Consider the following 13,165-nt stretch of genomic DNA (forward strand, 5'->3'; position numbering starts at 1 on the left):
ATGTATCGAAGAAAGCAAACACTTTGTGGCTTGACATTATACAAAATGAAACAAACACTTAGTTTTAAACCACTTTAATTTCGAGTTATATTAGTCGACCGGTTTCGATTGGACTCAATCTTCATCAGGACAATAAAATATAATACTAAATTATAATACAGAGTGATAAAAATTAATATTGAGAGATATTACTCTGTACTCAATAGAACATATTTTATATAATTTTGCTTTTTCAGTCGTTATATAAAATATGTTCTATTAAGTACAGAGTAATATCTCTCAATATTAATTTTTATCACTCTGTATTATAATTTAGTATTATATTTTATTGTCCTGATGAAGATTGAGTCCAATCGAAACCGGTCGACTAATATAACTCGAAATTAAAGTGGTTTAAAACTAAGTTTTTGTTTCATTTTGTAATTTTCAATGTTATTAATGTTAGCCTAAGAAAATGGATACATAGTATTTACGGGTTAATTTATTTTTCCTGTCAAATTTATGTTTAGATTTATAACCATTCTTAATTATAATCATAAAATCAGAAACCGTCCTATAATTTTGTTTTTCATAAACTCACAATCATTATTATTGTCAATGTTTAATAAGATGCCAGTGAATGTAAAAAGCGAATAAACCTTCACCACTGACCTCAAAACACAAAAAAATGATTAATAGATCAAGATTTTTTTATTTTGAGATAGTTCATAAATAATGATTATTGTATTATCCATTGATTGTATGCATGTAATTGTATAAATAAGCTTAAGAGTGTGGTGACTGTGTTATATCTATTTTATGCCTTTTTCTATTGTAGTCACTTGAAATATTATTCTTCTTTATCTATTTTATGTTGTGGCTTCTCGTTACGTGTGCTTAAGTGTTAATATTGTGAAATTGACAGTTTAGCGGGTGCTTGTAATGAAGAATAAAAAATAAAAAAAAATATATATAATAAATATAACTCATCTTCAGGAACATCGTTCATAATGAGTTTTAAAATTTTTTGTAACTTTCAGTGGGACTCTCCTACACACTCATTATTACAGGCGACAATAATATTCATCTCGAGCGCGTGACATCACCAAAACTGATAAATTCTTAGATCTATTAGCCAGCTTTGAATGCCGCTAATGGATCGACGTCCCAACTCACGATGTTGGTGGTACATTAGATGTACTCATTTCGAAGAACATTGGTCCACCGCTCCTAGCAGATATAAGGGATAAAGGACTGTCAGACCATTGGCTTGTTTACACGGATATTGATTTTAACCCGCCATAAAGAACATAAAAGTACCATATAGAACAATTGTATCGGGGGAATGATGTAAATTTAGCTTTAGTGATTTTCTGGAAGAGTTACAGACCTCTCTATCATGTACACCCAATGTTTGGGAAATAAAGACGCCAACAGAACTTGTCGAGACATGTAATAAAACACTTTCATTTCTGTTAAATAAATATACTATTTACTTTAACAGAAAGTAAAGTGTTACTGGGTACTATTTACCCAGCGGGGTAGGTTAAACTGTAAATCATACAATAAACTTAAACACCCTTAAAAAATACTGGAGCATTCGGAATGATAATATTTTTGGATTTAAATCCTGACACACTCTGGTACATTTATTTGCACCTATATCGTTACATCTAAAAATTGTTCATTTGATTAATAATTGTCAATTTATCAGCGTTGAATTTGAAAAGAACGCTTAGGGTAAAATTGTACTGAATTACAATGCAGTGTATTGTTATTATATTACTAATAATCATGTTGAATCATTGATCCTTTTTTATTTCAGGGGCAATGGTGGTGACCGGTCTCGGTGGGAATCCTGTTACAACACTTTCCCTGCAAATGGATATGGAGCTGCATAAGATCAAACAAAAATGTCCCCTGTATGAAGCCACTGGTATTCAAGTTCCGAAACATAAGGATGAAATGGTAAATTTTATTTTTTTTATACGCCAATGTATGGTTTGAAAAAGTCACAAAAACAGTTAAATTAAAAACACTTAAAACAAATTTAAAACAATCAGTATAAAATCCAAACTTAGTCCGCCTCAGCAAAGGAACCACTAGTGAGGAGAACTAGAAAAAACCTAGATTATTATGTAAACTCATAGACATATGAATATTAGTAGACCTGCCCTAAGTGATTAAAAGCGTATTATCCCCACTCCCCATACCGGTTCCATTGGAACCGGCTGGGCTGGCGTATGGCCTCAAGTGAAATTTGAAAACGTGTCAAACGTCATCATTCTTGTGCGAACTATGGTCGAGGCATCATCGGTTCATTTTACGAAATAACACGGCAAAATGTTGACTTGTACTATGAAAACTTGTAAAAATAGATGTGAAAAAGAGAATAAACCCAATTGTCGTATTACATTCCATATATAAGCATTATTTTACTTTATTTTAAGCATATTCACATCGTATAATATAGATCAGTTTTAGAAACATATTATACTATCATATCGAGAAACGTCTGGACGCGAAACACAAAGCTGGTTGGTTGCTGGGAAGTAAATTATGAACATTTATAAAAGTGTCTTAACTAAATACTAACGAAATATTCGACTCTGAAAATACAACTGAATTTTTTTGCCGAATTTGGACTTCGCAAATTTGTTCATAACGTGGCGAGTAATTTGCGCTCCCATGTAAAAATGTCTATTCATTCCAAAGCAGATTTTACTTTTAAGAAGTAAATGGTGATATTATAATGCGAGATGCCTATTTACTGTCAGATTGATTTATTGACAAATCACAGTCAGCCTTACGCCCTTCGTTCTTCAACAGTTGATTTTACCCCTCGCCATTATCTTCTCGTCTATTAATTCCTATGTCTGTGTGTAAACTACATTTTTAGGAATTATAATGAAACCAAATATAAAAAAGGAAAAAATTATCAGAGACATCTAGGAATATGTTATGAAGTAAATCAAACATTTAAATCAATAATATATGTATGCGCAGATGAATTAATGTACATAAATAAATTAACTCTTCAGGTGCATTATTATTTTCCATAGTCTCATGAGAATTGTCAATAATGAGTCAAGAGAAATGTCATTGTTTCCCTTTATGTTTGGACAAAACATTTATTTATTTATTATGTGCATCTATATAAAATGGTTTACGTATATATTTTTGGCTTTGCCTGTCTCACTAGGAAATCCTGTGCCGAGACAGACCAGTTTACAAATATTTTATAATATTAAAATAAAGTACATTTTTCAATAAAGCAAAAAAATATAAAACAAAAAATTTCAGGTTGGTAGGTAGTGGTAACAATGATGAGATAGAGGATTATATTTGGGTGAGGTGACTAATTATTGCACGACCTTTTTCTATGATCCATTGTTTGATCAGGATTTTGTATTTGTTAATATTATTCGATTTTCTTGTTTTTTCAGGTAGGTTATTTTATATTTTAGACGCAATCTATTTGAAATTTCTTTGACCAAATGTAGTGTTTGTTTTAGGTGTTTGTATTGTAAAAAAATGGTCTTCGTTATTTGATACAATACTTTCATTTGAAAGGTCTCATTCCAAATGAGGTGACCACGCCAAAAATGGTGTAAAAAAACCCACAAAATGGTATTGGATGAACTTTTACCGAAAGTGCGTGAGCTAGCAGATATGGTAGGCGTTTCAAAAAGTGGTATGCATCGCATATTGACTGAAAATTTGAACAAAAATGACGTCGCGAGGGGGGGGGGGGGGGACACATTAATTTTTGTAAGGTTCACCAAATTTTTTTTTTTTATTAAATATCAAAATAATATACAAAAATCAAAAAGTCCCAATAAACTACTTTAAAGTAGTTTGTCATTGGGTGCTTTTAACTTAAACAGATTATATCAAATGTATACATTCATATCATGAGAGGTGTAATACAATAAAAATAAAAACATAAAACAATTAAAGCGTATGCAGTTAGAAATAGTTTGTATTAGAGTCTAGTACAAACTATTTCTTTCAGCTAGCCAATTTTTCAACAAAAAATTTCTTTTTATATTTGTACATTTTTTGATTTCTGCAGGTAACATATTTAAACAATTTGGTATCATGTAGTCTAGCGTTCTTTTTCCATATTTGTTTACATGCTTTGGTACGATTAGTCCTTCATTTAATGTAAAACGAGTATTGTAAGTGTGTTCCAGTCTATTTATGTACATAGGGCTATTTATGTGCTGAAAAATTATTTTATACCACATAATTGCTCTTACCGAGAGGATTTTCAGATTTTGATAAAGGTGTGGAACATTATGCCTTTGTTCATATAAACTTTTATGAGCTAATAATTTAACAAGAGAATTTTGAACTGATTGAACATGATTTATATTTGTTTTAGAGGAAAATCCCCAAGCTGTAATTCCATACCTTATGATAGATTCAGCTAGTGATAAATAAATTATTCGAAGTGTGCATATTGGAACATAAAATTTTAATTTATATAATCTACTAATAATAGATCTCAGTCGTTCACAGACTTTATTTATCTGTAAATCCCATTTGAAAAAACAATCAATAATAACACCTAAATAAACATTTTTTTTAACCAGTTCAATATTTTCACATGTACTCAACGCAGGGATACCAACATGTAGGCAATCTGAATTGTGTGTTTTAATTTCGGGTATAATAGTATTTACCTTGGCATTGGGTGATCTAATGTGTATCAATTTAGTTTTTTTTGCATTTATGATTAGGCCAGAGTCGTGAGACCATTTTAAAAGTTCAATGTAATCTTTTTGTAAAAGTTCAATACATAATTGCAAATCACTGCAAGAAAACACCAATGCAGTATCATCCGCGTACACAAAGTGTTTTACATGTTTAAAAATAAATTTAATAAAAGATACATAAATTATATATAAAATAGGACCTAATATGGAACCTTGAGGAACACCTGCTAAGATTTTTCTTTTTTTACTTAATGTGTTCAAAAGCTTTATTTGCATGCACCTGTTGTTCAAATAATTTTCAAATAGTTTTAGAAGTTTCCCTCTTATTCCTATGATTTCTAGTATTTTCAACAATTTTTTATGGTTAATAGTGTCAAATGCCTTGGAATAATCTATAAATAAGACTAATACATGATGTTTATTATTTAAATTATTATTTATCAAGCTGGCAAACTTTTGAAGTAGCACTTCTGTGCCCTTTTTTTTGGAATCCATATTGGTTAGTATCAATAATAGAAAAATCTTCCAAATATTTTATTAATTTAATTTGAATGTATTTTTCAAGAATTTTTTCGAGTGATGGCAAAATACTGATTGGTCTATAATTACCCAAAATGGTGTGATCACCTCCTTTATAAATGGGTCTGATAATACTACATTTTAAATCATCTGGAATTTTTGCTTCAAATAAGATTCTGTTTACAAAATGGGTTATAATTGGACCTAATGTTAATATATGTTTTTTAATATCGCTCATTCTGATATTATCGATTCCAGGAGAAGAGCTTTTAAGTTGCTTCACAATGTTTTCTATATCAGCAATTTTAGCCCTAGGTAGGTACATGCTTTGAGGCATCTCCTCTGGTTCAAACCCAGTTGTCCTGTGATTACATTTATGTAACATATTGCAAACATTGTCAGAGAAATAATCAACAAAGTCATTTGTTACGCTTTCTTCGGTCCGATCTTTCATCAAATATTTGGATGCAACTTGGTCACAATCATTTTTACATTTCTTTCCTAAAATTTGATTACATTCGTCCCATGTTTTTTTTGAGTCTTGAAATATATTTTTGAATTTATCATTATAGTATGAGGTTTTTAATTTTATTAACAATTTATTTAAAATATTTCGAAAACACTTATATTCTTTTTCATAGTATTTGTTCGTTGGAGCATTTCTCCAACGTTTGTATAAAATATCTCTTTTTTTAATTTTATAAAGTGCATCAGTAGATATCCATTCATTTATGGCATGCGGTCGGTTTTTTGATTTTTTGCTTATTTCAATTGTGCTTTTTTTATACAAGTCATCAAAATAATTTTTAATTTTCAAATAAATAACAGAACATTCGGTTTCCTTTAGAAGCGATTTCCAATCATAATTACAAATATGTTTATCAACCAGTTTTTGCGAAAGAATTTTAACTTTATTATAATCATTTGAGTTTAAATTATCTACCGAGTTATAGCGTATACTTATAGCTGTTGTGTTGTGTTATTGAACAATCAACTTCACAGTGTTGCTACCCACTGCCGTTTTTGTTTCTATATTATATATATATGTATCCTCGATTGATTTAGAACATTTGCTTTAGGTGGAGCGAGAGTTCAACAGGCTTTTGGATGCAACTTCCTACATATCGCATCAGGTGGACTACAACTACTTTGGTAACACTCCAGTGTCACTTGGACAGGCTCTGGAGTGGGTCATCAAATTGCAGCAGAAAAATGTCAAGCAAAAACAGGTGGAGTCTTTCATTGATTTAAAATATTTAATTCTTTTGTACAAAGCGGTCACTCTAAGGCTTGCTTTATTTTAATTTTACCATATGTTAGTTTTTGATAAGTTTCTCACAAGTGCGATTGCATATTCGTCCAACTTTAGGTAATTAATTCTCACGTAAGTTGTTCGGAAGTTTAACTGCGGCCCATACACTTGTAAGTACGTTTAATTAGGGTAAGATGGCGTCCTGTCAACGAGTTGCTGCTGTCATAATTAACTCAATTTTGTTAATAAAGACGAAAGGGCCCAAGGAAAGTGTCAGAATAGAAGCTGACTTGAGAGACAAAAATTCTCCAGGCGCTTTCGTTCCGATACAACCAAGAATGGAGGACCAAGCAGTTCTGTGATTTTATCCAATTTTTTTTTTTTTTTTTCATTAACTCCACGTAGGACACCCTGAGGAAAATAATTTTTTAGGGAAAGGAAGGAGAGAAGAAGTTTTGGGAAGGAAAAGGGTATGGGGGGGGGGGGGGGGGGTAGGAATCTGGGAGTAAATGTGTCCAGGAGTAACGGATGTACGGATCCATCCCTCCCACTGCGGTGCAAAATGATGGATCGAGAGAGTCCGGCTGGAGAGGTCAAAAGGTCACCCTCAACCAGTCTCTCCCGAACAAATGCATCTGCCGCCAAGACCTAAGTCACCAAAAGTAGCGAACCACTTGGGGAGATCTATGGCAGAGGTGTTGGTTATCCGATAAATGTATAATTATATCAATAAATAATTTCTGGGGCGGCACTACCCATACTCCCCTCCCAATTTATGAACAGATTGACAGCCAGATAATAGTAACGGAAATCGAATTCGTCATGTTAGAAAAAGAAATATTGAGGTTAGAAAGGATTGGACCGTTAATCAAAAAGAAAGAAGTTCATTTTCGGAAAGCTTTCCACCACCTCAAAAATTAATACATAATATCTCTTTGATTTTTGGAATCGTTGGAAAGTTAAGTTTTCATAGAGCTTATTTGTTCAAATAAGAGCTCATTTTTTAGTATTTACATTCCATTTCTTATGGTAAGCGTCTCTACTTATCAAATCGATTTCATACGCTGTAAGAAGGCTGTTAAGTTAATGTAAAGATAATAATTATATTATTTTTACATTGATGGTGAACAAATTGGTTGGGATGGCAGAGTTGTTAGATACCTTTCTCCTGGATAGAGGAAAGGTTCTGAGTTCATATCTCGGTCACAACCTAATCTTTTAAATTGGATGGGTTGGCAGAGTTGTTAGATACTTTTCTCCTGGATAGAGGAAAGGTTCTGAGTTCATATCTCGGTCACAACCTAATCTTTTAAATTGGATGGGTTGGCAGAGTTGTTAGATACTTTTCTCCTGGATAGAGGAAAGGTTCTGAGTTCATATCTCGGTCACAACCTAATCTTTTAAATTGGATGGGTTGGCAGAGTTGTTAGATACTTTTCTCCTGGATAGAGGAAAGGTTCTGAGTTCATATCTCGGTCACAACCTAATCTTTTAAATTGGATGGGTTGGCAGAGTTGTTAGATACTTTTCTCCTGGATAGAGGAAAGGTTCTGAGTTCATATCTCGGTCACAACCTAATCTTTTAAATTGGATGGGTTGGCAGAGGTGTTAGATACTTTTCTCCTGGATAGAGGAAAGATTCTGAGTTCATATCTCGGTCACAACCTAATCTTTTAAATTGGATGGGTTGGCAGAGTTGTTAGATACTTTTCTCCTGGATAGAGGAAAGGTTCTGAGTTCATGTCTCGGTCACAACCTAATCTTTTAAATTGGATGGGTTGGCAGAGTTGTTAGATACTTTTCTCCTGGATAGAGGAAAGGTTCTGAGTTCATATCTCGGTCACAACCTAATCTTTTAAATTGGATGGGTTGGCAGAGTTGTTAGATACTTTTCTCCTGGATAGAGGAAAGGTTCTGAGTTCATATCTCGGTCACAACCTAATCTTTTAAATTGGATGGGTTGACAGAGTTGTTAGATACTTTTCTCCTGGATAGAGGAAAGGTTCTGAGTTCATGTCTCGGTCACAACCTAATCTTTTAAATTGGATGGGTTGGCAGAGTTGTTAGATACTTTTCTCCCAGATAGAGGGAAGGTTGCGAGTTCATGTCTCAGTCACAACTTAATTTATTTATTTTCTGTTATTTTTTCTATTTTCATATTCTTTGAAGATTGCCTTATTTTTACAATAGTCAATAATACTGTGAATTAATACTTGTTGTTTTGTTTTCAGAGCCAGCATTTGAAATCGGTTATTGGTCTCCAAGAAAATCTTAAGGAAAATCAAACAAGGTTTGTTTGGTTAAGTTTTAAATTTTAATTAACTCCTTATATTAATTAATACCCCTTACCATGTAAGTTCGGAACTGTGAAAAACTTGACTTGTTATCACTTAAAACGGCCGATTTTACCAAACCAGCAGTGATCCGGCGTGAGATGGTAATTTTTGGTTTTATTACCAAACGCGTATGAAAAAACGTTCACTCTCGCAACTTAGTCAGAGCGCATAAAGACAAAAAATTCTGTTATCCATCCAACCTACTTTAAAAGGAATGTAACGTTATGTGTATAAAACTGCTATACATCACTCAAATACTTTTACATCGATTTTTTATCAATATCAAATTTGCAGAAAGAACACAACAAACGCGTGCAACTAAAATTGGCTCTACATTAAAACTTCTTTTGGTCAAAGAAATTATTTATATCATGCACAACTTATGTTTAATATTCTTCAAAATCATATCAAATCTACTAATTCCTTAGTTAAATTTAAAAAGTTATTTAAGATTTTTGTATTGACAGGCTTCTTAATATTTTTTCATCCTTGTCCTTTCTTAAATAATAAGATCTTATGGAAGTCCTATTTGCTAAAAACTGAATGTCACCCTAGCTGTCTTTATTATCTACTTGTTTCTTCTTGGGGTAAATGATTAATAAGTAGTTATGGTTCAAATATTATTACAATATACTGTCAATATAATTACTTATCTGGTAACTTGTTGAATATATATTTTTTTCTTTCTTTTAAAAATATTTTATATTTGTATGTAGTATTACTTTATGTTTGTGATTACTGTATGTTTGCTTCACTCAAATGTAAATTGTTAACTTCGATACAGGCTTCGTCCTAGTGAGGTTGATTTTTATGAGAAAAAACATGATTTATGTATAGTGATGCAGTAAATAAATACATTTTTATTAAAAACCATTAGGGCTGTATGTGAAATAATAAATTTTAACTTAGTAACTGAATAACCAGTCAAACTACGCAAAATATATTATGTGCATAAAATACAATATACGAGGGAACGTTTTTAAGTTCGCGGAATGGGGGGTAAGGAGTGGAAATGAAAATCCAAATTTATTTTTCCTTTTCAATATATTCATCAGCTACCCTAATACATTTTTCGGATCTTTCAATTTACTTACGTATACCCTCAAAAAAAATGATTTGTCTAAAAAATACGCCGAAACTTCATCCTTCACTTCTTCATCACTTGAAAACTTTTTCCCACAAAGTTATTTTTTCAAGTTTGGAAAAGGGTAATAATCACTGGGAGCCAGGTCAAGACTGCAGGGTGGATGTGGCAAAATTTCGAAGCCCATCTTCTGCAGGGCAGCCATTTTCTCCTTGATGGCTTCCTTTAATTGCTCTAGAATTGAAGCGTAGTAAACTCCGGTTATAGAAACACCTTTATCTTTGTAATCGATCAACAGGATTCCTTCTGAGTCCCAAAAGACTGTCGCCATGATTTTCCCAGCCGATTGTGACGCCTTAAACTTCTTGGGTGGTGGTGTGCCTTTCTCGTGCCACTGCATAGAGTCATGTTTAGATTCAGGTCCATAATGATGAACCCAAGTTTCATCACCACTAACAATTTGAGCCAACACGCCATCTTTGCATTCCCTACAGAGGTCTAAAAATGCACGAGAACACTCCACGCGCTGTTGTTTTTGAGGCGGCATGAGCATTCTTGGCACCCATCTTGCGCTGACTTTAGTCATGCCAAGATGGTCGTGAAGAATTTTGAAAATGGTTGTATCTGATACTCCAACCATTTCTGCGAGCTGTTTCTTCTTTAGTCTGGCATCTTCTATTATTACATCTTCTATTTTGACTTTGGGGCCGTTCAAGTATTACGTAAGCAGATTTAATTACAATTATTTACCCCCTCCTCCCCCTTGTCGCCAAAAGTAAGGAAAGCTATTACCCCACCCCCCCTCCCATGCTTACTTAAAAATTGGTACCTATATGCATTTTTCTGTTAATGTATTCTGTTTTTTAAGCGGGTACCTAAACGTATTAATTATTTGTGGGAATCCCCTAATATATATTCGGTTTTCAAACATAGACAATGTGTGGGTTGCCAATGTGTAAAAAAAAATAACTACTGCTGAGCAGTGCTGACGTAATCACTATCTCGACCCCCCCATGTCATCAAAAATAAGCAAAGCAAAGACCCCCCTGCCCCCCCATAGTGCTTACATAATACTTGAACGGCCCCTTTTTGAATAATTTCCGGAGTGGGAATTTACCTCGATAGGCCTTCCTGGCCGTGGGTCGTCTTCAAGCGACTCCCTGCCTTGTTTAAAGAGGGTATGCCACTTGTAAACCATAGTTTTATTGGACAAGAGTCCCCGTAAACGTAAGACATCTCTTCCAGTACGATGTGAACTGATTTTCCTTGCTTGGTAAGGAATTTTATGACAGCGCGGAACTCGATTTTCTCCATATTCACAATTCTCCCTTTGATTGACTTGTTTAGTCAACGATAGCTCAAAGACTAATGACCTAATTACGATAAAACCCGGTATTTATACTAATAATGAGTTGCTCAATTAGTACTTAATTCAGCTACACCCCCACTAATCACCTACCTACCCATTCCGCAAACTTAATGACGCCCCCTCGTATGAACCTAAATAATTATATATCTAGGTTTTCTTTTTTACAGTTATTTTTTGGCTGTAGCCTGTTTTCTCTAGATAAGACCTTATAATATTCTCTCAGAGGTGTGCGACGCATGAGGTAGACAAGTGCGAACAAGTATCAAGCGGTAGTTGAACATTGACGGGTTACTTATTTATTCACCTTTGGGTGATGTGCGTTGTGTGGAGTTTCTCTATGAATAGCTAATGAGTCCTCTTTTCAACAGGATGCTGGAGATATACGATCTTTTGAAATCAATGAAGATGGAGAAGGACATTCTGGCCAAGTTGAAGGGCAACCCCAGCAGCGGTACCTGGGGCATTGTCCAGGAGTTCAACTGGCGCCGCCTGCACAAGGAGATGTCCTCCCTGTGCCACCAGTACGACCAACTCACTGACCAGATGAAGCAGATCGAAGATAATCTCCAGGAGCTGGAAGCTAATCCGCCAAGGTAAAAACATTCAACCTAACTAATAGAATGAAATCCACTTAAAAAGTTTCCACTTAAGAAGTTCATACTTAAGAAGTTTGGTTTTCCGGTCCCTTGAAGTTGAATTTAAACCATCGTCGCTCTTCAGGCAAAAGTCACTAATCCACTTGCAAAAGTTTTGATATATCTTTTGGATGCTTTTAATTTATATCTATTATTATGTGTTTAAATAAAAAATTCAAATTTCCATTGCATAAAATTTAACACTGTATTTTAAAGTTTATGTAACATATTTTAGCTTTTAAATTTGCATTATGTATCTCAAAAATTTGTGTTCAGGTTTGGTGACTTTTTCCTGAAAGGTGATGATATAAGGTTTTCTAATATTACCATCCGAAGTTTCGCTGTATGATTGTAGAACACAGTGCATAAAACATCTTTTTTTTGGCAGTTCCGTTTACTTGTCTGTGCGTGACCGGCAAATTCTGGACTGGCATTTTGCAAATTTGGAATTTGCTAATGCAACACCCCTGGGGAACCTGTCTCTTAAGCACTGGGATCAAGACGATGACTTTGAGTTCACTGGCAATCATCTAACAGGTTAGTGAGTAATTATCTATCCATCGGCGGTTATCCCTGGACGTGAATGTCGCATATTATGTGATCCTTGAAGTTTCACTAAATCACATACACTGTGTCAAAACGCGTTGTGTTATGGGATAGATTTTTGTTTCAAAGGCCAGCATTGTAGAGGTTAAGTATTATGCTGTGTATACATATACTAGTTGATCCTGAACTTGTGGGAAACGAAAAGCAATCGCAAATGGCGTGACACGCCGCTTGCAATTGCTTTCTTCCTTTCCCGTCATTTGTGGCTCGGTTCGTGTTTTGGTTCGCAAATGTATACGTACCATTCGATAAGTTCTCATTATTTCATCACCAGTCTCAGATTTTCCCAAACTTTTAGACAAAGGTAGTTCTGTCGATTTTGTTGTTTCATTCATCCATTATAAAAACTTTGGTCCTCTAGGTTTACATAAATATTTACTTTCGGATGAAACTTTCCTGTGATTTTCCTTGGTGTGAATACTATTCCGCAAGTAAATCCACAAAAAAATTATGCTCTAAAAGTATAGGACACACTCTTCTAGACACAAGCGCCAGCTTCTATAGAAGAGAAACATTAAAAAATCAAAAACAGTGAACACAATTTTATGAATTATTTTAGTTAACATTAATGATTATATTCTGTAAATTGATTAATTATTAAATAAAGAAAAAATAAGGTTTTTTTGACATATTGTTGATTTTGGGTTTGGACAGGTATTCTGTT

The 13,165-nt window shown here is 33.7% G+C and overlaps 1 protein-coding gene across 1 annotated transcript in view; it reads left to right on the forward strand.

Annotated features, from left to right (window-relative positions):
- Positions 1-12,437, forward strand: part of LOC149420085 (lysine-specific histone demethylase 1A-like) — a 30,642-nt gene extending 18,205 nt beyond the window's left edge. Inside the window, exons 6-10 of the mRNA XM_089636949.1 lie at positions 1,805-1,947; positions 6,299-6,448; positions 8,703-8,761; positions 11,629-11,853; positions 12,284-12,437. Of these exons, the coding sequence (XP_089493075.1) occupies positions 1,805-1,947; positions 6,299-6,448; positions 8,703-8,761; positions 11,629-11,853; positions 12,284-12,437 (731 nt within the window). The remainder of the gene's footprint in view (positions 1-1,804; positions 1,948-6,298; positions 6,449-8,702; positions 8,762-11,628; positions 11,854-12,283) is intronic.
- The last annotated feature ends 728 nt before the right edge of the window (positions 12,438-13,165 follow it).

Source organism: Hesperophylax consimilis, chromosome 11 (genome assembly GCF_061612785.1).
Source record: "Hesperophylax consimilis isolate HC1 chromosome 11, BYU_Hcon_1.0, whole genome shotgun sequence".
Taxonomy (NCBI): Eukaryota; Metazoa; Arthropoda; class Insecta; order Trichoptera; family Limnephilidae; genus Hesperophylax; species Hesperophylax consimilis.